The following is a 26441-nucleotide window of genomic DNA, read 5'->3' as shown; positions in this document are numbered from 1 at the left end:
ATAAGCCTTATTCCCACAAACATAATATACTCCTGGAAAAATTTTATCTTCTCCACCTCTGAAACCCCAACCTGTTGCAATGAAGTATGTATCATGGCACTCACTAGTCCCGACAAAATATGTATCATATTGGGATTTCCTTCTTGTAATACAAAGTTTACCCTTCTGTGGTGCATCTAAAGCTAAAGTTGGACTAGCCCCATTCTTCAACTCTTTTCCCATCTCAATGTCCCAAATTGTCTCACTCAATTTATATTTTCCTGCTTTCTCATGCATGTCCAATCTCCTTTCTTCTACCATATCCAGGAAAGCTTTCTCCTCTCCTTTCAAACTGCAAGTTAAATTATTCTTAAAAATGTAATCTAATGTTAATCCTTTTTCTTCAATAAAAATCTCACCAAAAGTGTTAGCTTCTTTAGCTGGATTCAGCTCTTTGTTCATTGGCAAGTGCCCAAAAATACTATCTCTGTTAGACATCTTGTAATCTACCTTCCCTAACATATAAAAAACACTACTTAAAATACTACAGGAAATACCATATGTAGCTGGTAAATGATGATAAGTAACACCCTCTGAAACGGATGCAGGTAATTGCATACAAACATAGCAATCCCTTACTTCCATTGTCTTCACATATTCATATAACAGTTTCGAAAAAACATTACTAGAAAAGTTATTAATTGACCTATCTTTGTGTATGTAAGTATTACTAATTCTAATTGGAACTACTTTTTGTGAATTCTTCTCTACATTTGTCACATTCTCTGTATGCATCTCAAACTCTACTTTAAAAGTAACTAATAAAACTAAAACACCCCATAGAAGCATTAATAATCCAGTACAGCAGCAGCACATCCTACAACACCTCTTAAAGAAGGCACATCTATTTCTATTATCCTCTATGTTAGCCATTTTAGTTTAGCCTCTACTACTCCACTACTGTTTGAACTTTTCAATTCTTCTTCAGCAATTCTTCAGCTTTCAGTTTATCCAAATGATCTCTTTGTTCACTTAATCCAAGTGAATCCTTCTTTTACTCAGTTTGGATACTTGTCATTCTTCACTTCAATTTCTTCAACATCAAATTGTATTAGATCTCCAACATCAAAATCTTCAGTACTCGACTCTTCTCCAATGTCAGTCAAGAGTACTTTCAGAATTTCACCAGTATCTTCCTCAACCACTATCTCAAGATCTCTTCCGGATTATCTCGAGTCACTGCTTCTTCTTTTCCTCCTTCAGACAGTGCCACATACGACCATTCCGGTGATCTGTACTTTTGGTTGGGTTTTCTTACTCTTTTTATTTCCACTGGTTCGTTTGACTCCTTTGATTCTTCTCCTTCAGCCTTCGAACTTTGACTCGAAACTTCATTCACTTGTTCAGCCTTCGATGTATTTGCTCTTATTATTTTGTATCTCAGCCTCTTAACTCTGTTGTTAGGCCAACGGTCTCCTCTTAACACCTTTTTCGGCTTTATTTCTTTATTACTTCTTTCTCCGATCCAAGTTCTCTTTCTCAGAACTCGACCCTCTGTTTGTTCTACTTCATCATCTGTTTCAAGTGCCTCTTGTTTCCGTTTTCCAGCAGCTTTCTTTTTTCCCACAGATTTTTTCACCACTGTTTGAGATTTCCCTACTCCTGTCCCTCCTCGGGTCTCCGACACGCAATCTTCTTGCTGTCTACTTGTCCCTTCACCTGGCTCATCAAGAATGTTCCCTACACCTCCTCGGGGGTCTCCTTTGTTTCCCAAGGCTGCCAAGGACACTTTCACTTCTCTTGGAGACTTCCCAAAAACTGCTGCTGTCCTCATGGAAAGTTTTTCAACAAGGACCATGGTCAGTTAGCTTCAGGACCATTTCCAGCAGGGGTCTCCCTCGTCACAGTTTTCATATTATAAATCACAGCCAGGCTCACAAGTCGGCCATCTTTCTTAGGCTAACATAGGCCTCAATAGACCATCTTAATTAAAAGAGACAAAAACAACGTTACTACAGCATAGTGATTAAACAGTGTTAACCCCACTAATACCCTTATGTGTATGCATTTATCTAGCACTTGCAACATAAAAAAGCATTAATTCAGAAAGCGTTTTGTGCTCAAAAATAAACAGCACATAGCAACGTTTAAACATGAAAACACGCACGTTATTTTTAAACAGCACATTTATGCGCACCCACGTGTAACTCTCTCTTGTTAAGACAAACGGATTGATTAATATAAACACACTTGCACAAGACAAATAATTAATTATTAATTATTAATAAACCAGTACAACGAATAGACATGCCAGAGCTTCAAAAAGCCCCAGAATTTTCAAACTGAAAACTCTGCTCCAGCAGTTGCTTGTTGGAAACCAAGATGTTTCCAGCATATACCTTATGCCTACCATTGATGTACATACCAACGGCCCACAGCTTTCTCACAGCTAGGCAGTATGCAGCCTGAAAATAGGTAGGGATAGTAATGGTAGGTGACTGTCGTGACATGGGCATGTGGAAATCACTAACTGCAAAAAGAACAATTGATGGACAGAATGCAGAACAATGTCATACATTCACCCCAGTACAGAGATCTGGGCCTAAATCCATCGTTTTTGTTGCTCCCCATGCCATTCCAGTTTGAATCCAGCCATTTACAAATCAGTCTTGACCCTGCGCCCAATGGAAACAGTCCAGCCCGAACTGCCAGGCCACGTCTTCGCTGGGAACAAGCATCCTAAGACCAGTTTCGGGGTTTCACCCCTCATTAGCCAAGATCGCTTGACTCCAGTGGCATGGAGAGCATGGTACTCATGTCAGGGCATACCCGTCCCACCCGGGGTGACAAATGCAAAAAGAACAATAGATGGATTGAACCCAGATCTGTGACTGGGGGTGAGTGTCTAAAAAGCTTCAGCGCACCGTCCATTATCTCCTTGTGTTTGTTTTGTTCGCCCTAAATTTGCAGGTTATGCCCAAACGGGAGTCCTCTTCTTACTTTGCCACTGGATTCAAGCTAGCCTGGCTGATGAGGGGTGTTACCCCGAACCCGGTCCCAGGATGCTTGTTTGCGGTCCAGGCAAGACCTGGCTTGGCAGTTCGGTCTGTACTGTTCCCATGAGGCACTGGATCAGGAATGATTTGCATATGGCTGGGTCTGAACTGGGGTGGCGAAATGAGCTAAAGAATGATGATGGATTGAACCCAGATCAGTGTGACTAGGGGTGAGTGTCTGAAAAGTTTCGGGGCGCCGTCCATCATTTCCTTGTGTTTGCTTTGAAATCACTAACTGACATGATGGACGTAGATGGACTTCCGAGGGGCCAGTTCTAATTATATGGCACCCTGACAAACCTACTGTGCGGTAAATGTGGAATGGGTGACCCAGAACCAGACACACTAAATAATCAGTTTAGGTGAGATATGGGACTGTTCACATGGAAATATAAAGCCCTGCATGGCATGCCATGACACAGATAAAAAAATGTGAAACATCTTAGAATGGATGTATGTCGTTACAACGCACACTTTTACAACGCATGCACTTACAACGCATTTTTTACAACGCAACATCCATTACAACGCATTCCATTACATAGCATGACAGTACAACGCATTTTTAAAAACTACCTTTACAACGCATTCCATTACATCGCATACTACCTTTACAACGCATACCATTACAACGCATAATATTAAATTGCATTTAAGGTAGTATAGGGGTAAAAATTACCTTTCTTACTCCAGGGGGTGCAACAGTAGGGTAAGTGTTGGATAGTATAGGGGTAAAAATTACTATTCTAACTCCAGGGGGTGCAACAGTAGGGAAAGTGTTGGATAGTATAGGGGTAAAAATTACTATTCTAACTCCAGGGAGTGCAACAGTAGGGTAAGTGTTGGATAGTATAGGGGTAAAAATTACTATTCTAACTCCAGGGGGTGCAACAGAGGGTAAGTGTTGGATAGTATAGGGGTAAAAATTACTATTCTAACTCCAGGGGGTGCAACAGTAGGGTAAGTTGGATAGTATAGGGTAAAAATTACTATTCTAACTCCAGGGGGTGCAACAGTAGGGAAAGTGTTGGATAGTATAGGGGTAAAAATTACTATTCTAACTCCAGGGGGTGCAACAGTAGGGTAAGTGTTGGATAGTGTAGTGTAATATTATGCGTTGTAATGGTATGCGTTGTAAAGGTAGTATGCGATGTAATGGAATGCGTTGTAAAGGTAGTTTTTAAAAATGCGTTGTAGTGTCATGCTATGTAATGGAATGCGTTGTAATGGATGTTGCGTTGTAAAAAATGCGTTGTAAGTGTAGTGCGTTGTAAAAGTTGCGTTGTAAATGTTGTTCCCCTCTTAGAATATACAAACAAAATCTCTTGACACGCCAGAGTTCTATACATACAAATTAACTTTATGCACATAACATTTTTAACACCAAAGAGACTCAGTAAAATACCTGATCAACACAAACTGTCTTTCCCTAAGTGCAGTGTAGTAGATGTGGAATTCTTTCACATAGTATGTACCTGCTATAAGATCAAGAGATATTTAAAAGAAATTACAGATTTACTAGATTAGAAGGATGGATCTGCACACACCTCACTCAGTATCTCTTGGATCTTTTGACATCCCTAAACCCAAGAAAGCAGGGAGCAGATTCCTTGATTTGGTTCTTCTACTGGCTAAAAGAGCGATAGCAATGACGCAACATTCTTCAGAGACTCCACCACTTAGCCAGGAGCTTAAATAAATAGATGGGCTGCAAGCAAGACTGTAGTCATTCATGGGGCAGGCTATAGAGGCCCGAGTAGGTGCCCAGTTGAGCATTTGTGGGAAGAAATACTAATGGCCTAGTGCTAGTGATATTGGTACCTAGGATGTCCTACATCTGACACACATTAATGTCTTACCAAGTATCTCCTCCATAATAAGTCAGATCCCTAACTCAGAGTGATATGTCTCATCCTGAAGCCTATGCTTTGCAGCATGTGGTATAGCTTGAAAAAAGAGCTAAACAAGGTGCCCACCTGTTAACTTGCCCCATACACTGCACCCTCAGTAGACACTGAAGCAACTCTATTGTAGCCATTCCCTTTCGGTTACATTTCATCTAGTATGTGGACGCCTGATTTTTGTTTGGTTCCTATTAGATTGTTATGTATGTTCATTTACTATAAGTACGGACAATGCTAGAAATGTTAAACATTGCATAGTTTGTTTCGCATGATAATTTCTGCATCATTTGACTACACCGAACTCTACTGCCCATGTGTTCAGTGGAACCACAACTATTGTTTATGTTTGAGATAATACAAATCATCTAATTCCTTGTCTTGATTTACAGCTCCAAGGTTGTTCCCAGTTGCATACAACCTTATCAAGCATTTTTTGAGCGAGAACACCCGCAAGAAAATCATTGTATTGGGAGGTAAGAGATCTGCAACCCATTTTCCTAAAATGGTGGGCATGGATGGAAGCTCCATAGATATCACACACATGATGGTGATGGAGAATTCTGGACAGTGAAGCTGGCCATACATAGGAACTCACACACACTGTCATCGCTTTGATGGTTCAGCCTCATCCAAACCCTACTATGTTGCTCTGTTTACAAAAGATCATATATGAAATGTGCCCAATACCATAAACATGTTCTGTGCTAAAGTCTCTGCTGCTCCTTGGAACTAGATTCACGATGTAAAAAATACTTTAAAAATCAAGCATTTGCAATGCGATAGGTCTCGCATTTAGTAGAATTAGAGCAATAGGCGTTGTAAATGACAATGTCTGTTCCCCAAGTGTTTTGGCTTGGAGTGGAGTGGAGTGGATATATGTGGTTTGGAGTGGAATTATGTGGTTCATTTGGATTGTTAATTGTTGAATTGTGTGGTGTGCAGTGGAATTATGTGGCATGGTGAATAGATAGGGGTGAGAGCTGCACAAAATAGATAGAACAGGAGATAGAGAGGGATAAGTACTTTGTGCATGAAGTGGAGAATAAACTACATATAAAGGAGCAGAAAGTGTGTGCAAAAGAGAGAAAGATGGGGAGAGCATGCCACAGACGCATAAAGAGGGTGCATCTATGTACGCAGAAGACACCCCAAAAAATGGAGGAGAGCATGGGTTTGAGGGACGGAAATCTTGAAAAGGCACAGGAAAGAAACTGTGCTTGAAGACCTGAAGTGAACCAATGTGAGAGGTAGCAAGAGTGAGTGAGAGGTGTGAGAGGTATAAGAAATTACGAGAGAGAGACAAAAGAGTGGGAGGGGCACCCAGAAGGGAAGGCGAGAGGTGGACCAGTGCACAGCATGAGGTGGTACAGAAAGGTAGCATGTGCGTACGTAAAAGCCAGCCATTTATAAGTGCTGCTGAATCAGAGGGCTGAGGAAATCCCGCATTTAACAGCCCCTTTAATCTCGGGGTAGGAGTGCTCATTTGACTGTTGGAAGCCAAAAACAATAAGACATGTACAATTGAATGACCCTATTATAACAAAATGAATAAATAGTTTAATATTCTTTTAAAGTTCCTTTGTACTGGACTGTAATATTGTTATACTTTAAGAGGGAGGAAATTAACGTGTATAAGGATAAAGGGGAGCCCATTTCTCAAAAAACATTTGGAGGCGAAATGGCAAAGACACCATAAAGTATGGAATCCCATTCACGAGAAATGGAAGCAGAGCTTTATCCTGCTTGCTTCAATACAGGTTGTTGACTGAAACGAGATCCAGAGAAAATTAAATGAAATGAAAGGAGTAGCGAGATTCACCTGTAAAAAAGAGATGGCGAAACTACGAAAACAGAAGGCTATGAAAAGTTAATATTAATTGCCACCTGGTGAAATGACGTACAAAGCCAGGAACCGCGTAGAAGGTTGTAGACACCAAAAATAAAGTTGAAAGTGCCCGCTGCCGTTTATTGAATGCTTTAAACACGAAAATGGAGCATGCGAATAGCTAAACAAACATGTGCCCTAGACCGACCAAACACACCCTAATGCCACTGGAACAACCAAGTATAAAAAACACTTTCCAAAGAGGATTTGATCTGATTCTGAGTTCCATTGTGGAGACAACCTTAGATGATTTCGCCGTTGGTTGAACGACCAACAGTGTCATTAGGCCAGAATGTTGTAAGTAAACTAAAATTAAATACAATAATAAAAACTGAAACGACAGTGCTTGAAGTATTAGAAATCTCTCTTGCACCATGTCAACGTTATCGAATAATCTTGACCTTGCATGTCTGTGGTATCAAGATGTCAGAACTGTTGCTAGCACTTTAGAATCCCTTCTTCTCCCAAGATGAAGTGTATAAAAACACCCCATATATTAAGACCTTGTTTTTTAGGTCTTGCTAGAGCCAGCGCATGCGCTTATCTGGCAAGACATTTAGTAAGCAGGTTTTTAAAGTGCTGCCAATGGCAGTCACCAGCTTGCTGCTACGCGCACAAGCGCGCGCGCCTTGCTCCGCCTCTCTAATGTTCTGTTGCTTGTTTAACTTGCAGCGCGCTTGTCTTTTCTTGTTTTTGAACTTGTTTTCTGTTGAAGCACTGCCGTCCTATTTATGGCTTCACTGACCACCCAGTGGTCACGCATGGGATGCGTTTGAAAAAGGACCGCCTCTTTACAGCTTTAGAGAACGTCTACAAAAAACGAGTTTTCATTGCTGTCCAACTTGATAGCATTTGCATTGTCAGCAACCCGTTGTTCATATTGAAGTGAAAACAATATTTCGCTGTGTTTTGAGTCACCGTTAAATTGTTCTTTAAAAATCGTGTGAAGTATTTGCGAGGTGCCTTTCCAGGTGCATTGTCTCTGCTGGTGGAGCGCATGCACCATTCAGTTTTGACTGACATTCCTTTTTATAAATTCGATGACCCGGCTGAGAGGGGTGAGCTATTTGCGTGGATTACAGAAACTTCTTCACCGGTTACAAAGTGTAGCCTGAGACTTTTTTTATCTGATAACACATCTGCTAGACCATGAGGCAGCCAGCCTACGATGCCTACACATTTCAAGTGCTCGTCGAGTGACGTACTGCTGTTTTTATAGCGCAGAGTGCAGCTATCAGGAAGACGTGTTAGTCATTGAACATGTCTCCACCTGCTCACGATCACACGCAGTAAATGAACGAGGAGCAGGGCGTCACTGTTTACAGTGGAGAGAGAGTTTACCTTCAAAGTGGAGGCCTAGAGTTTATTCCTAAACTGATCAGTTCAATTGTGTGAGTGGATCTTGGGATCTTGTGGGTCTTGAACTGATCGCACTGCAGCCTTAACCAGACACGCATTGGCATAGCCAATAGGTCTCACCTTTGGGACCTTATAAGTATTTAATTATGCAACACAATATCCTTGGTGCAACATCAACTGTTGCATGGCTAAACACTTATAATGTTCCAAAGGTGAGACCTATTGGCTATGCCAATGCTTGTTTTTTCTTTTTTTCCCACACTTGGATCTCTGAGTGTCCATGGCAGCAGCGTTCCGGTGGGTCGCCTTGAATAATACCTTTTTCTTTGAATGTGCATCCCAGGCCTGCGGTGCCAAGCAAGCACCGCAGGAGCTGGGTGCCACAGCCAACCCCAAAGGCCTGCCCAGGAAGCTTCCTGTTGTCCGATCCAACACACAGCATGGAGGGGTAGGAGATGTAAAGGGGCAAACTGGTGTTGATGCCTCGGAGCAGACATGTAATGGCTAAGAGAGAGAGAGGGAGGGTGAGCACAGGGAGACAAGACGGGACCAGAAAAATCAGTGCGATGAATATTACAAGTTGAATCCAGAATCAATACATTTGCCAGGTGAGGCCCCGTGAAGGATCAGCTGCTCAGGCTGCTGCATGTTATTGTGCAAGTCTGCAAGTCTGTTGCAAAGGTGACCTCCGAGGAGAGTACCGATTTTCTCCAGAATATGAAGATGACACAACTCTCCAAGGCGGATAGGCAGGACTTGGAGGCCGCAGTGATAACTAATGAAATAGGCATGGCAATAAGGGGACAACAATCAGGTAAAGCGCCAAGGCCAAATGAAAAAGCAATGACTGACAGAGGAGGCCTGAGCAAAGGGAGAGCTTTCCCCTTAATAGAAGCTAGCCACAATCGCCGTCATACGAAACGACGGCAAACCATGTGACACTTGAGGCTCCTGTAAACCTATATACTTGTTAAATGCAGAGGCTAAGATCCTCGCTAACGTTTTAATTTCCCACCTACAGCGTGTTATATCATTCCTGATCCTCCCAGATCAATTATGCCAGATAGAAGACTCCGTTTGAAGAGACTTTATGGATTTATGAAATACAGTAGCGAAATACAGGAGTCCACACTAGTGCTACCCCTGGATACAACTATGGCTTTTGATACGCTAGATGGCCCTACATGCTTCAGGTATTAAACAGACTGGGCTTTGGTCCTAATTTAAGACGATCGATTGTACTTTTTTACAGTGAACCGCTGGCAAGAGTGAGATTAATGGGGTTCTGTCCAGTCCATTTGACCTCGACAGGGCTGTCTTCTGTAACCGATGTTATTCACACTGGCCCTACTGCCTTGATCTCACCTTCAGGGGAAAGTCTGCAGCATCCAGCTACATTGCGGCAGGAGCCGCGTCACTCCCGTGTCATTCCCGGGTGCCAGCCGGCGCATACTGGCTCCGCCGGGCTCCCGCAGTGCGGGACGCGTGCGGGCGTGCCCGGGCCTAGGGTGGGCCCGTCTGCGCCCGTCAGATACCGGAGGAGGCTGGGCTGGGCCACCCTTCTAAGCTCCTGGATTTGAGGTCTGTTTTACCTAACTTGTGATTTATTTGGGTTTCAGGTTCCAGACGAATACGTGTGAACAATCTGGGAAAAAATGAGCAAGCAAAGAGTAAACAATGGCCAGGGGGCCGCAGGTACTCTGGACGCTTTCCTACAGAGGGCGGAATCAGTGCTCATAAACGAAATCAAACTCACAGAGCGGAGGTTGTCACTAGAGTCGATTCCACCTCCCATTAGACTTTCTATGACGCCTGTGCTTACTGAACTCTGTATGACGATCAACACCGATACATTTTCTTCCCGGCCTTGTTCCATCCAACATGCTATAGAAGATCACTTAGCAGATATTGTGCCCTTGTCATTCTCGGAGTCAGAATTTAGCCCGGCTAGGCCTACAGTTACCACAGGAGGGAAAAAAACCAAGCCCAGGATAGCCTACACTGTAGTGCCCCTGCCTAAAAAAAGGAAGGCCAGGACTACCCGGAAGCAGAGCAAACCCGGGCAGAGACTAAATGGAAAGGTTGCGTAATTCTATCCCTAGCGTGCGTGACGAGAACAAGACGACTGCCCTTAACTCTAAAGAGCTAAATAATTCTCCAGACAGTCTGCACGTCGGGAACTTCTGAGGAAGACTTGAAACTATGATGACTACCCTTCTAGAACCTATTCAGCTAAAAATATCTGCCGTTGAAGCTAGGCTAGCTAAGGTGGAGGAACATATCAGTCATGTACATTTTCCCGTACCATCACACAGCTCCTGCGTCCTGAATAATAGAGAGGTTGGCATACAGGCTGGCAATTTTAGAAGAACCACTAATGAGCAGCTACAGGGTAGGAACACTGGCAAATGTAAACACTCATGTGTAGCAAACATTTCAGCTCGCACTAGACAGCCTCCCTCTCATAAAGAAACTTCTGCAGAACATCCCAGTAATTCTTCCGATGCAGCGAGCGGAGTTCCGACTCACAGGTCATCAGGTCAGCTTAAAGACAGTGATAGAGGCATCGCCCTTAGGAACTACTCTGAGTCCCCTAATCATCCCCCATCTACTTTAAATTTGCCTTCAGATGTCATCCCCTATACAGTGGTCCTGGCAAATGTCCCTCCTCTACCCCATAATACTTTTGAACACTGGGCAGCATTAAAGAACAAGTCACTCCACTATTTGGGTCTGGTGTAGGCAATCCTCTTTTTTCTGAATTTGAAATGGCCCACAGAATAGGTTGGGCTGGCCCTTGAAAGAAGACTTTCCAAGGGGATTGTGTTGTGTTAACTTTTAGCTCACCTCCTCTGGTGCGCACAATCCTGGCGAGGAGTAACTATGGGCCCCCCAAGCCCAGTGATATACACATCTTACCATTAGGCTACTTTTAAAAACCACCGAATCCCTTTGAACTCCGAGGTACTACTTCCTTGGGAGGCCACTTGAGGAGCATCAGAGAGCCCAGATTCCCAATCCCAGTGTTTAACCACTTTGATGCTCTGCGCTCACTGGAGGACATAGATTGACTGCATACGGGAATTCAAGCACCTGCAAATTCTGTAGTGGAAGGGCTCAGTGTGGGGCGATTTTCTAGCCCTCCTAGCGAGGACTTAATTGGCCTGTCTCCCAGTCGCTCCAAGCCTGGTGATAGTTTAGTGGTTCAAATAGAGTTAGAAGGGAAGATTAGACCATCTTATGATTCCCTGGATCCCCTAGATAGTTCTCTACCCCCTAATAACATCTCAGAGGATGCAATCAAGACAGATACAGTTAAATATCCAAAGAGTAGTAAATCTGACCTTTGCAAAGTTTTTTCTTGGAACATCGCCGGTATATCTACTAAGTTAAATAATCCTCTATGGGGAGAATTGATTAGCCAGTTTGAGATCCTGTGCATTCAAGAGACCTGGATTAAGGAGGCGGTCAACCTGAACGGTTACAGGACTTACCATATGATAGCAGTTAGCAGCCTGAGTGGTAGGGCTAAGGGCGGCCTCTGCATATATATATCGAGCATTATTAACTCTAAAAAGATAACAGTGTATGCACATGATAAGTATTACCAACTAGTTAAACTGGACCTAGACTCTATGCATTCGATTGTAGTAATTAACTTATACAATAATATTCCCTCCAATAATGTGAGAGCTGTGATTTACAATATGTTAAAAACGCAAAAAAATGTAGGTAGTAGTAAAGATTCAATGCCGATTTTGGCCGGTGATTTTAACTGTACTTTATGTGTGATGCCGGGGATAAACTATGTGAAGCGCTAAGCGATGAAGGGGCATGTGTATCCCATTTCCGACATTCAGTTTTGGGGGAACAATTTAATGAGCTTATTTTCACCCTTGATTTGGGATTTGCTAATGGAATGTGCCCAACCCCCGCTCCCATGCCCCGCACATTCAATGGTAGGGGTCTTTGCTCCACCATTGATTATGTCCTAGTCTCCAACAGCCACGCACACATTCTTCATTCTTTCTAAGTGTCTGATAATCCCCTTAGCGATCATTTCCCTCTTTGCCTAGCATTCTCATTTCCGTCCGATATAATTTCAAGATCGAAAAAGAATAATCACCTGCCAGGTAACCTAGCTATGAAGAGCACCAATGGGTATTCCTTGCGCTGGTCCATGGTGGACCAAGATGCTCTGGTTAAATCAGTGCTGGGTAAAACTAACCTAGCGGTAGAGATGTGCCTGAGTGATACAGCCACCCCAGAAGATATTCTAGCTTCATTTCAGGCCATCTCGAATGCCGTTAGATAGTCTTTAACCAAACGTAGTAACACCAAGGACCCCAATAAAGGATGGTTTGACTCCAGGTGCACTCAAGCTTATTCCTTTTTAAAAAAGGTTCTACATAAAACCCCAAGAAATACTACTGAAGTAAAGGCGGCAAGAGATGCATACAAACTAGTAATCAGGGATAGGAAAGCCACTATCAAGAAGGAGATGTGGAATGCATTACTTACTGCGTCAGTGCTTAATGACAGCGCAGCTTTCTGGAAAGTTGTCAAGGCCCCTTTCCTGTCTAGAGAGGATAGTCCATCACTTGAAATAGCAATAACTGAAGAGCAATGGATTAATCATTTCACCAAGGTTTATTAGGGTACGGGAAACCCTACTCTGACGGATCGTCCCTCCCAGGATTTTTGCAATTTGAACCTCCTCTCCCAAGCAAAAGCACTAAAGTTTACTTTGGATGAAGTAGAGCGAGCCCTGTCGATTAGTAAGGGTGGCAAGGCACCTGGTCCCGATGGGATACCAATAGACCTGTTTAAATCTAATACTACTCTCTGAGGACCTCTCTTGAGACAAGTTTTAAATGCCAGCTGTGAAGCCGACTTCCCACCTACTTGGGTAGAATCAAATATTGTCCCCATTTTTAAAAAGGGGGACAGACAGGATCCGACATGCTACAGGCTCATCTCATTACTAGATGCTTTAACAAAAGTAGCAGGCAGAATAATATTGGAACGCCTCCAGGTGTGGGCGGAGGAGAACTCTTTCCTGTCGGACCTGCAATATGGCTTTCGAGCCGGCGTAGGTACTGTCGAGCAGGGTCTGAACCTGTCTCTTATAGTGGGTAAATATACCAGGGCCACGGTGGGGAATCTATTTTTAGCTTTTGTTGACCTAACAGCCACATTTGATTGCGTGATCCATAACAAACTTTGGTCAACTTTAGAAATGGTGGGGGTTGATCCACAGATTATTTATTTTCTTAAACGCTTTTATAGTGATGCTAATGCACAAGTGCGTTGTGGCCTGCAGGGTGAACGTTCGGCTCCCTTTCCTATTAAAAGCCGAGTCAGGCAAGGTTGTGTCCTTGCTCCATTTCTTTTTAACTTGTATATAAATTGTCTGGGAGAGGCCCTTTTAAAAGATAATTACCACTTCCCCCAAGTGGCGGGACAATCCATCCCAGCCCTCTTATACGCAGATGATGTGGTACTGATGTCCCGTACCAATATAGGGCTGCAGAGGGTACTGGATAGCTTTTCCAAATTTATGAACAAGATAGGTCTAAGAATTAACTCTTCTAAGACCTTCATTATGCGCTGTGGTTCCGGCATTAAAAAACCTAAAAATATGTTTGTGTAAGGACAAAAGATCGGAGTCACTAAGAAATTTTCATACTTGGGCATTCTTTTTTACACAATGACTCCGAGTCACAGGTGGTGTCGGCAAAAACACTGGCACTACTGTGCACTACATCTGCCCTTAGAGCCTTTGCGATAAAACTTGGGAAAAGACCACCGGAGGCTCTTATCAAAATAAGAGCTAAATGTGTCTCAGCAGCAATTTATGGGACTGGGGTCTGGGGATCAGTTGATTTGCTTCCCATTCAAAGAGTAGAAAACTCTATTTTTTAAAATACATTTTATCAGTCCCGAACGGCACTTTCCCGAGTATTTGTCACGCGGAGTTGGGGCTCTCCTTTGTTTCAAATCTAATAAAACTTGAGCCTGTGCTGTTATGGCACAGATCCTGGACAAAGGAAGACACAAAACTAAACAGAGATATCGTTCTGGATGGTTTGGAACTGGATAGGGCCCTGAAGATCCCATGGATAAGCTATGTTCGAAGGTTTTTCCAAGATCTTGACCATCTAGAGTATTTTACTAATTCCAGCACCATCAGGGAAATAACTAGGAAGGAATTAAAAGCAAAGGGCTTGTCTCTACTCGACTCTGCCAGGCTATCAACTGAAATTGCAAAACCTACAGTCCTCCATAACCAATTGATTTTAATTACTTTTAATATTCAACCCTACCTCACCTTGGTCCTGAGTGATTTTGACAGGTTCCTTTTAACTCGCTTCCGCTTGGGAATATTTTATAGATTAGTTACTCTGCCCAAAGCGAATGATTGGTCCCAAATTTTACAGTTCTGCCCCTGTGATAAAATCTCTAAGCAGACCTCGATTCATGTGATTCTTTTTTGTAAATTTTATTCTAATGCCAGGAGAGCGGATATAGTGCCTGTGTTAAAAGGGTTCGGGCTTCGCCAATGTCGACCTGCTCTTCTGGCACTACAACAATTAGACAATGTACACACTGTCTTCAGGATGGTAACTTTCTTGAAAACAGTTCTGTGTCTAAGAAAACAATTGTCTTTATTTTAAATGTTTTTCTCTTAAATTTCAGGAAAGCTCGTGAAGTTTAATAATGTTTTTATCCATTTGTTTAAATGTATTCTATATGAATTTTAACATGTACGAAATGCTGCTATTGTGCTTTTATGATTGTTTGCTTACAATTGAATAAAGCTTTCTTAAACACTGGCCCTAGAGCCACTGACTGCTTGTGTCAGGGAAGACCCCCCTGATAACAGGACTATGGTGAAAGGAAACATGGGAGGAGAGAATCTCCCTATATGCAGACGATATTCTGTTGGACATGGTACAGCCCAAACTGACAGCAGATAGGATACTGCATATTATTGGAAACTTTGGGAAATACTCCGTCTATAGAATACATTGGGAGAAGTCCCACATATACCCACTGAATAGAATGAATATCCACATACTAAGAGAATGGCTGATACAGGTCTCCTGCCAGGGATACCTAGGCATCTGTATCGCGAGAGACAGGAGCACTTTCTTGGAGTGCAACCTATACGCAATTCTGTATAAATTCCGGGGGGTCATTTGACAATGGAGCAAGCTGCTGCTGTTACTGCTCGCAGGGCTGCCAAAATGTTTATACGCACCCCAGAATTCCCCATATCAAATACCGCTCAGCTTTTTTCAGAAACTGGATTCTGAAATCGGACTACTGCTGTGGGATCAGCCAGGATAGAACTCGCTAAGTTGAAGAGCGGGCATTATGAAGGCAGAATCGTGCAGCTGGATATGCGGAAGTACTACTGGGGCACACAGCTATTGACGATAAATGATTGGGTATTCCCAAAGCAGAACAAGCCAGCAGTCAGAATTGACAGGCACTTGATGGGGGACAGATGATGTATGGTGGCACTTTACAGGCGTAGCATAGCAGTAGCCATGCTGATTTGCATCCAAGCAGTAGTGCGGGAATAGAAGAAAGTCACCGAAACACCCAGGATGGGAAGCACGACTGGCCAGAGAGACACCTCCCTCCATGGGACAGTGGCCTCATTTCAGACGTAGTCAAACTTGGCGGATTTCAATGCTGGGACTGAATTGGAATAAGCAAACTAGGGAATCTCTGCGAGGGAGATAACTTGATCCAATTTAGAGACCTTTAGGATGAATATGATATGCCAGATTCCAAGACCTTTCCGTTCCTCCAGCTCCAATCTGCATTGTGGTCCATGTTAAAAAAGGAATGGAGATCCCGGATTCCTCCCCGTTAGAAGATAGCATGCTGGGTGACCCTCTGAGTTAAAAAAGCAGTCTCTGGGATCTACTAGAAAACACAAAACCACTCCCTTACACACTCCAAACATTAAAAGAAAGCTCGAAGGTAGACTTGGGCCCCTTGGAGGAGGAGGAATTAAGAGCCCTGCCTGAAATGGTGATAAGATTGGTATTTTGATTGTTCCAATTGCATATTCTTCATAGATTGTACTATTCCAGGGTAGCCCAGAAGAAAATGGGCAGAGCCGACTCAGACTGTTGTTTCAGAGACTGCACCCAGGTAGGACCTTTCATTCACACACCTTGGGCATGTACTACTGTGCAGGGCTATTCAGAAGAAATAGGAGACTGCATGGCAGCAGTGGGGGCAATTTATACAGCTCAGTGAAATGCACGTTACTGAACATATGTGGGGAAGAAAGAGTCCAGAAATATACATTAATATGGTTGACATTGGGATGGGGAGCGGCAAAGAGAAACATAGCTAGTCTGCGGAAGGTGGGAGAAACAGCGACATGGAAGGACAACATGGATTGGTGTATGGTGGAAGAGCACTAAATCTACGAGGACAATGGCTGTCCACAAAAATGGACAAAGATTTGGGGGCATGGAAGACATACAGGAGACCTCAAGGGTAATCACAGTTTCTAGTAAGAAATGCAGTACGGAAGGAGAATAAAGAGTGATATGGACCTTGTTGGGAAAGGACTCAGCCTTTGGGAAATCATGCTCTGTACAATTATTTAACATTGTGGACTATTGTCAAGAAGTTTCCTGTTTGTCACACAATTGTGTTATGATTACTAAAAAACAAACAAACACAATTCTAAAAAAGACTATCTACAAGAGTGTCATACTCTTTTAAACTGAAGAGGTTCTGCCACTGGTGTGCTCAGAAGAACCTTGATTCAATATCTTGCCATGAAGAAGCAGTTCTACCAGATCAGCTTCATTTGACTAAAGCAAAACTGCAATTTTCTTATATTAAAGTCCATCTTGTAGCAATTATGCTTTACCGCAAATGTCCTTCACAAAATTCATTTTTCAAAATCCCTAAAGTCAAGGATTTCCTTGAAGACATTAAGTAAACTCATCCTCCTATCTGGAGACTATAGCCTCTGTTTCAAGTAAATATTGGCATCTCCCATCTCATGGACCCTTCTTTTGAGCCTACACACAAAGCTTCTCTACAACATCTATCCTGGAAGGCTTCATTTTTGTCTGTCCGTAGTAAGGCCAAAATACAAAAGGAACAAATGATGGACGGAATGCTGAACAATGCAAACATTCTCCAACAGTCACAAAGATCTGGGTTTAATCTATTGTTCTTTTGCTCATCATGCCACTCCAGTTTGGACCTGGCCAAATGCAAATCAATCCTGACCCTATGCCTCATGGGAACAGTCCAGCCCAAACTGCCAAGCCAGATTCTCACTGGACCGAAAACAAGCACCCTGCGACTGGTTTCGGGGCTTCACCCCTCATCAGCCAGGATAGCTTGAATCCAGAGGCAAAGTGAGCAAGGGACCCACATCTGGGCATACCCTTCCCTCTTAGAGCGACAAAACCAAAAGGAACAAATGATGGACGGAATGCTGAACAATGCAAACCTTCTCCTCCAGTCAAAATAGGCCAAAATACTACACAAAATTTGAATTGAAAAGAAATGGTCCGGAGTCCCCACCCAGGGCAGGCAAATTCAGTGCTTATGATTTCAATGGAAATTCCCCTGAGAGAGAACTACGATTACGGGTACGAACCCAGGAGCACTAGGATTACAGGTAAGAAACCATTTCATTTCCATGCAGTAGTAGCAACCATGCAAAATCTGGGCCTACAAGTCAATTTCTGAAAGCCAGAATCTTTGAGAAGATTTCCTATGTAAGAGCTGTGACAGACAGAGCAATCATGAGCATATCCTTCGGAGAAGGCACTGCCTTTTCTGGAACAAAGTCTTGTTATTTGGCCTGAGATTCATCTTCTCTACTAGGATCTGTGAAACAGGCAGGTAATGCCAGTTTGCCACACACCATAGCAGGAAGGAACTTGAGGACTCACTGCTCATGGAACCGGAAAGACTGATTGACACCATCAAAGGGAGCTTTGCAATTGATGCCAAGGTGGATGAAAAGATGATAACAGGGGTACTGTGTCGACAGCCATTCCTCCAATAAAATATTAATGCATCCTGTCAGTAAGTGGAGCTGGAGGTGCCACTTACCGAAAGCACATCTACCACATCAGCAGACACAGTAGTACTGTAATTTAGTGGTCGGCTACAGACTGACTTCGCCAATGGCAAAGACATTGGTGGAAGGAGTATAGCAACAAGAGCAGACCAATTTAAGAAAGAAACAGGAGCATATAGGAAGTTAGTGTTAAAAGTGAAACATCTATTCTATACAAATAGGCTAAACGAATCACTTAGTAAGCAGAAAGAAAACGTTAACATTTTGAATGAATTATCACAGATGAGAATTTTAATGGGGGATAGAGTGATCTCAAGGATGCAGTAACAGGCAGAGCATTTATTTCTTAGATAAAATTAAATTAAAGAGAGCATAGTGCCCTCTCAGATGGAAGTGGAAGTGGAGTTGCCCCTCATCTTTTTCCTTCCTTTCCTCTGATGGAAAAAAGTGGTCTTCTTACCTTGATGAGGAAAGTCAAGTCAGGCTCACCACTGGGCCTCGTCACCCGGCGGCTATGTTAGAATTCATTTATGGGACTTTACTTGGAACACTCAATAAGTGGTTAACTTGGGGAGTGGTGCTCCTTCTCCTGAAGAAACCTAGAGACAATCCAAAGATCATGAAAAATTACTGACCTATTTAATTGTTGCCAACCCCTGCAAAGATCTTAGAAGCATATGTGGCACAGCCATTGTGCCACCATCTACAATCTTTGGATCCATTACAAGCAGGGTTCTGTCCAGCCATGGGATGGCAGTATGATGCTCTCAGTTATTTATAAATTAAGACTGGAAGGCGATGAAGGAACGTTGACGGCACTGGTCCTTTTGGACCCGTGAGCCACTTTTGATACGGTCGACCATGCAATCTTAGTGGATCGACTAAGAGCGGCGGGCCTGAAGGACAGTGCCTTAAGTTGGCTTACATCGTTTCTTCAGGATCGCACCCAAGTAGTGCAGTTGGGCCCTTTCACCTCAGGTACATCAGAGTCAATATGTGAAGTACCTCGGGTGTCTTTCCTGTCACCACATTTGTTCAACCTATATAATCAGGCCCCTCACCAGGGAGCTGTCCACAACAGGCTGTTAACTGTACAGTTATGCTGACGACTCTCAACTTCTTTTCCATCTGCCTGGCTTGCAGGCTGGCCAAGAACAGTTATAGAATAGTATGAAATTCATATGGAACTGGATGAATAGTAACCAAATAAAGCTTAACACAGACAAGACCGAGTTCATTATCCTAAACGATTGGGTAGATCTCTAGTATTGGACTGATATTCATCAAGTAGTGTTTCCCTGAACTTTTTTGCTTTTGTCCGCATGGGTTTTGCTGATTCTCTTATGTAGCCTCCAGGCACTTTCCCACTGTAAATACGGTGTGAAAGTGTGCATGCCCTTCCAACCCGTGTTGGGAAATGGCGCTGTTTCAATATTCTGAAACATGGACCGATCTGCCATTGCACCGGTGGATGCCCACTGGCATTTATCATGTTAAAACACATGAGCAGCATGCCACTGCAGGCTACTCTATGTGCGCACCCGCACCTATCGTGCCCGTGATTACGTGCACCGCCTGCCGTTGCGGGGTTCTACGTGTGCACTGACATAAGTATTATTTAAACCCGTGTCCAGTCTGCCGTGCAGACTCGGGTGGGTGCACTTGCACCCCTGGTGCTGGGGACTGTGTCCAACCTGCCAACGCAGGTCTGTGTGTTCACTAGCGCACATGCGCCCAGGCAGTGAGGAATATCTGTGTGTGTTTTCACTTCCTATGAGGGCTGCTCTTCCCATAGGTTAACATGGGGAAGTGGTCGACATTACTTCGAGCTGCAACAGTGGATTGCAGTGGAGCAGCCTCATGATATTTCCTATCAATGGCTTCGCTATGCCAAACCCTTTTCATTGGTAATGGGGTTTTGGCATAACTTGCTTAGAAATGTCACTTATAGAGTATGGACATTTCTATGTTCCAAGACCACGGGCCTCCTGATCTCCCGGAGAATCAGGGACATCATAGATCTCCTGCGAGGGACCTACACCACATACTTGTGACATCTGGAGAGCGATGCCCTCTGAAGTGCCCACATCGGCTACTGAATCCCAACTGGTAGCGCAGTGTGAGCAGGGAACTATGACTTGTGTCTGGAGACTGGATAATCTAATGCGGAGCCCAGAAATATTGCCTGCACCTAAGGCAAGTGGTTCATGTACAACAGGGACCCCGACACTCAAACGTCTAGTTAGTGGTGAGCAGATTCACCGGTTGTGGGACCCCCCACGTGGCCCGCTTCGTGAATCGTGCTGCTTCTCTCTTGTGTGACACATCGACTGCATGCTCATTGCATTCGGCTTCCGATTCACAGGGTGTGACCCTCGGAGCTGGGGGTGTACCCGTAGTAGTGCCTTATTCTAGACAGTTCAGAAGCACGTCAAGAGACTGCACAACCACTTTGTGTTTTGAGACCTATGGATGAACTTCCCGAGTGGCTGCCAACCTTCCCTTGTTTACGTCTACCTCCTAATTTAAAACTGCTACATATTCCCACCTGCTTCCCGAGGACCTAGAATAAGTGTGACTTTGGCCATGTGCAGCTCAGTGTCCGGGAAGTGGGGCTGGTATAGGAAAATTAGTGTGAACTAGAGGATTTAAGGAGGCTGGGTCTGCAGAGTTTTCACCGATCCACTGACCTGATGGGTACCAGTGGCACCGCATTAGGGTGCTGAGTGCGTATATGTGTAAGAGTGTGCCGTGTGGACTGGCTGATACCTATCGCATCACATAGTGGTGTGAAGTGAGTGTGAGTGTGTGTGTTTGTGTGTATGTGTTTTTGTGGGAGTGATCATGTGCGGGCTGCCAAATGATTTACGAAAACGGCTGCCGGTGCTTCTTCATTTATTGATTGTATGGCAAAAGAACAATACATTTGACATTAGTTTTTTTTTTTTTTCTTTAACCATTCTTTTTATTGATGACAGTGGATTGATATCAACATTATTCCATTGCATAATACAGAGATTTACACATTTGTATTGAACCATGCTTTATCACTTCCCTACTTGTGCCTTACACCCTCTTCACTACTCCTACCTTGCCTGAGTTACTCACTAACTACTGGGAGGATCTGTGGGGAGGGGGAGGTGCACAAATATTCCCTCTATAAACATTCCTTTTGTCACATATTTGTGTCCATTTCTTGGGAGAGCCCTGGGATTTGTACACTGTCTTTTCCATTAATATGCAGCAGTTCATATCCTTTTTCCACGCCTTGGTCGTAGGTGCCTCTTTTGTCTCCCATGCTCTTGCAACGTTGCGCTTGGCTACCACCATTGCCAACCTTAACCACGTTTTCTCTTTACTACTCAGGTCTGTAGAATCCCAAATCTTTAGGAGACATCTACCAATCTCGGGCTCCATATTTGTTCTGAGCACTTCCTCCACACATTGGGGGCACTTCCGGCCAGTATCTTCTAATGTGTACACATTCCCAGATTATATGAATGAACTTACCCTCCTGGCCACATTGCCTTCTGCACCCGGAGTCCTCCCTATAACCCATTTTCACTGGTGGGACTGATCGATATATCCTATGCAATACTTTTTTTGTTTTTCTTCAATTTTCACAAAAAATATACAATAGGGACATACAATATAGCATCACAGTGGTGAGAGACAACCATACAAATATCTGACATACGAAACACAATCATTTTGACAATACGATTTCAACATGATGCACAAGCTGCCCAATGCTGGCAGGCAGATTACACCCAATTTATTCCACTTGTATGCCGGCGTAGCTGATCCCAACTAGCCTACCGAGAGGGTAGCTCCCCCCCACACGTACAACTGTTTATCACAAAAAACATCGACAGGGTCCACAGCTATACACCTCAGTCCTCAGGAACCCCAGGCATCGTGACTACCTCGACGCCCACTGTCAGGGCAGACTCAGTAGATTGCACCCGGGCCCAGACTAGAAACGGCTCCCAAATATCCCTGGGTCTAGATGTTGGCGGCATAAGTTCCCAAAACAGCGCCAGCTGGGATTGACCATATGTGACTTCTCTCAGCCATTCTTTGACTGATGGTTTCCTGCGCTTCCCCCAGCCAACAGCAATTTGTCTCTTTGCAAATAATAAAAGTAGCGCATGTATCCTACGCTTTTTAACGTGGGTGTATTTGACGAACGCCAACAGGCCTAGTAGCGGGGAAGGGGGCACCTGGACGTCAAGGATCTGATTTATGGTAGACATTAGGTTTACCCACAAGGCTACGGCCCGCGGAGACGCTAAAAATTGTTCTATATTTGTGTATGTACATATTTTTTGTATTGTGCACTGCATAAGGGTGCTCTCTCTCTACTGAGGAGGGGGATTAGATTGGGAATTGTCCACAGATTGCATCCTATTGATATCATAATACACGTGGGCCATTTACTGCTGGTATTTCAAAATGTGTTTTAAGCCCAAAAGTATATGATGTTCATGTTATAAAGATTGAATATGTGTTTTGAATATAAAAGTTATTTACAGACATCCAATGTGAAGTCTCTTTTGTAACACTTGGTTTATTTATCACAAGTGACTGCTGTGCCTTTGCTTAACACATTGCCTCTGTAGTAAGCCTGACTGCTCAGTGCCAAGCTACCCAAGGGTGAGCACGGGTTATACAGCGAGTATAATCACCGGCAACTTGACGGCAGGTTCTGCCTGGCTGCGAGCATCCCTTCAGTCGATGAGACATTGCCAGTTCCAACATCTAGCCTACTGCCTAGAGGCATTCTGAGATGGGTAATCCAGCTATGCCGAAATCTATAGCGAAAAGTTGGGGGATCGTGGTAGATAGTCATCTAGCCTTAGCAACTCATGTAGGGGCACTTATGTCCAGATGTGCCTTCCTTTAAAAATCTATTAGTAAATTGGCACATTTGTTACCACTAGAAGCCCTTAAATCGGTTATCAAGACTACCATCTTGTCTAGATTAGATGCTGCTAACTCTGTCTACCTAGGGCTCCAGGCTAAAATCAGGAAGTATGAGCCAGGTCGAAAATTAAGGTTAGCCGGCATGGATTTTCTAAACATCCATAAACAAAGAAGGGTAAGAGATTTTTAGCGCTGGCACCTATGGTTTGTAACTCCCTTCCACCATACATAAATAAAAGGAACTGAGTAGGCAGCATAAGGGTAAGAATCCTATTATCATACACAAAAGTCTTACAGCACAAACAGCAACAATGCTGATCTCTCCCACACAGGTGTAGTACTGGACAGCAGCAGTGCATGTTCACACAAAGCATACACAGCCGGTAGAGTACAGTCAGCAACAGGATAAGCCACTTTTTTACCACATAGAGAACTACTATAGAACCAGTAGCAGCAGTGGAAACCTGCCGCATACATATAATAGGTACAGCAGATGATGTCGGAGTGTAAGCTTCAAATAAAAACCTAGATTTTACAGCATTCGCAGCTTTGGTGCAGACTTATACAGAAGTAAATGTACAGAACCAGCAGCAGGAGTGCAGGACCCCCCCTTACACAGAACAGGGATGGAACCGGCACCAGTACTTTGAGTTTCCCTCACACAAAATCAAGACAGGTGTAGTAGAGACAGATGAAGATGAAATGTTGGCACAGTCGGTGGGTTTTATTACCCACTCACACACTTGCCCCATTTCCGTGCACTTTGTGAACATGTGGGATATGGTCTATATCTATTTGCGCACTATCTGGCACCTTTCAGCAAAGCACGTACTACATCACAGAACTGTTTGCTTTCACTTTATGACAACCATGGACGATTCTAATGGCTTTTTCCTATTCTCGCGTCATCTGCACGATCCACATGAAGATTTAACCAGTTAGTTTCACGAGCATTTTAATGGTACGTTTATATGATATATTGCACAGATTGCCTGCTATTCTTGTTTTCGACTTTTTGCAATTTCCTTTGTTGTAGAACTGAATTACCCCTGACGAAGGGCTAAACCAGCCCGAAATGCATTGGGTTATGGATTAATACTCATATGAGATAGCGTCTCAATTGGAGAGAAAATATTGAATGTTTAAATAAATATGAGGAACCAGAGGATGCTGAAATAAATCCAGTGTGTACCTCAAGGATATACTAATGTGTGTTTGAACTTTGTTCCAAGAAAACAACTTGGTTTCAACATTATATTTAAGTCGAATAACTCCAGTGGACCACTAGCAGTGCGCTAAGGGGACGTTTCCCTGGTAGGGAAACGCATGTTTGCATAGTAGTAGAGACAGAAACAGTGCAAGCTTTACTTGCCCAACTGAACAATGGTGCAAGGACTAGGCTCTAGTTCCTGTTTCCCAGCCCTTGGGTATACTGCATTCACCTGAAAAAAAGAGAGAGAAACAGCCACCAGAAGAATACTTGTTCAAACTTCTATTGGGTGAGAGAGTCGCTTAGTCTGCTTATTCCTTTGAATGTGACTGTAAGTAGCACGGAAGAGTTGGTGTTAAAGCGTATATAAAGCCCTGAAGATTCACGTCCATCCTGTGCTGCTGTCCTCTGTGCAGCCCAGTAATAATATGAAGAAAGGGGTGAGCTGAAAAAACCTGCAGGCCCTGTATTCGGAAAGGACTAGTCCTACCGAAGGCAGGCACTTCTTCTTCCCACATAGGGGAATGAAGCATAGTATAAATGCTCCTGGACAATACAGCATAATATATTCACAGTGCTCAGGTGACTCTCAGCTTACACTCAAACTCAAAGGTCGGATGAGGTCACAGAACAGAGGAGGGGGAAATACCAACTTAATGATACAGAACAGGGCTGACTTTACAGATTTCCCACCTCTCAGCAGAACAGCTATACTTTTTCTTTTTCTTTACAATGGTAACTTTCTTGAGAGCTTATGAGTGATGCCTATGACCTGCTTGAAACATCGCTGGAGCAGGTAACATCATACATGGATTAGTGTTGGTTGTGTCCGAGCTTGTACACTTAGGTTCCCTTTTGTTTATTCCGTGACAAGATGCCTGTCCTTATACTATATACCGTTGGTGCCATGTGGCACGCTGCAATGTCTACCAGTTCAGTATGATGAGTAATCAAAATCCTCTACAAACACAAGTGCTCAGAACATTTCAATATTCACTAGATAGTGGTAGTAATAGCATTATATTTACTCTTAGCAAGATGTTAGAATGATTTTAAATTGGATTTTTTTAGCATTACAAAAACAATAGGGGCCAAACTTTCTTTTCATGCATTATAATTAATAACATATGACAAATAATCAATGTTAGAACCAAGGAAAGCCAATTATTTCAAATCCTTTTTGCGACTTTCTAGTTTATTTAAAGCATTCTTCTGTCACTGAATGTGCCATGCTGCAAATCCATGCCATGCTTGTATAATCACTGCCAAGGAGCGCACACAGTGCTGTACATGAGCATGCGCTCTGTGCACCCGTCACCTCAAGTATTTGTACATGCGCAAATACAGCACACAAGCAGCAGAGATGTAAATACGCATCAGCTCTTGGCATCATTCAGCACTGCCCCCAGGGGTGCTTCACTGGAACCGCCCAGTCTCCTACTCAAGTTTGAAGCACGTATCTTACTTAGACCTCCAAGCACAGAGCGAAATGGATCCTGTTGTGCCCACAGGAGCTATGTTAGAGCACTAAAGGAATCAGCTGCTGCAGAGGTCCTCCTTCTACCTCTGGGCCCTGGTGCCACTGTACTAGCTGCACCACTCGTAGCCTTCCAAAATGTATTTCAGTATTTCATATTAACCTAATTACATTGCTACTTTTCGTAAATTCATCAACACCAGCAGAAAAAAATAACTTGCATTCCCTTGGTTGGCTCTAAGGTACTGTCCAGACAAAAGAAAATATAATCAGCGTATTCGTCATTTACGCCCCCATCTGCACATGAATTATGACATTCACACAATTATTATCCTATTGGAGTGTCTCAGCTATTGTTCTTTCTTACCAAAAGCAAACAAGTCCATCACATGGAGACCTGGGCTCTGGAGACTAGATAGACTAAAGCACCCCCTATGACTTTATGGCCATAGGTTCAGATTCAGACAGGTCCACTCAGCCTTTCTTCCTTCAGAGGTCGATAAAATAAGTACCATTGAGTTGTGTCGCCATAAACTCCTGGTATTTAGCGCCAAGATTTTCCAA

The 26441-nt window shown here is 43.4% G+C and overlaps 1 protein-coding gene and 1 long non-coding RNA gene across 6 annotated transcripts in view; one reads left to right on the top strand and one right to left on the bottom strand.

The window, feature by feature from the left end:
* The window catches only part of LOC146784024 (uncharacterized), a 324690-nt gene that overhangs the window by 74672 nt on the left and 223577 nt on the right, over positions 1-26441 (bottom strand). The window lies entirely within an intron of this gene.
* LOC146784025 (SEC14-like protein 2) overlaps positions 1-26441 on the top strand; it is a 418275-nt gene that overhangs the window by 286664 nt on the left and 105170 nt on the right. For all 5 annotated transcript variants that reach the window (XM_085635841.1, XM_085635839.1, XM_085635840.1 and 2 more), the window contains one exon: positions 5329-5412. In XM_085635841.1, the coding sequence (XP_085491967.1) occupies positions 5329-5412 (84 nt within the window). The remainder of the gene's footprint in view (positions 1-5328; positions 5413-26441) is intronic.

This window comes from Triturus cristatus, chromosome 11 (genome assembly GCF_964204655.1).
Source record: "Triturus cristatus chromosome 11, aTriCri1.1, whole genome shotgun sequence".
NCBI lineage: Eukaryota > Metazoa > Chordata > Amphibia > Caudata > Salamandridae > Triturus > Triturus cristatus.
The sequence above is the reverse complement of the archived record's forward strand: the minus strand, read 5'-3'. Positions and strand labels throughout refer to the sequence as shown.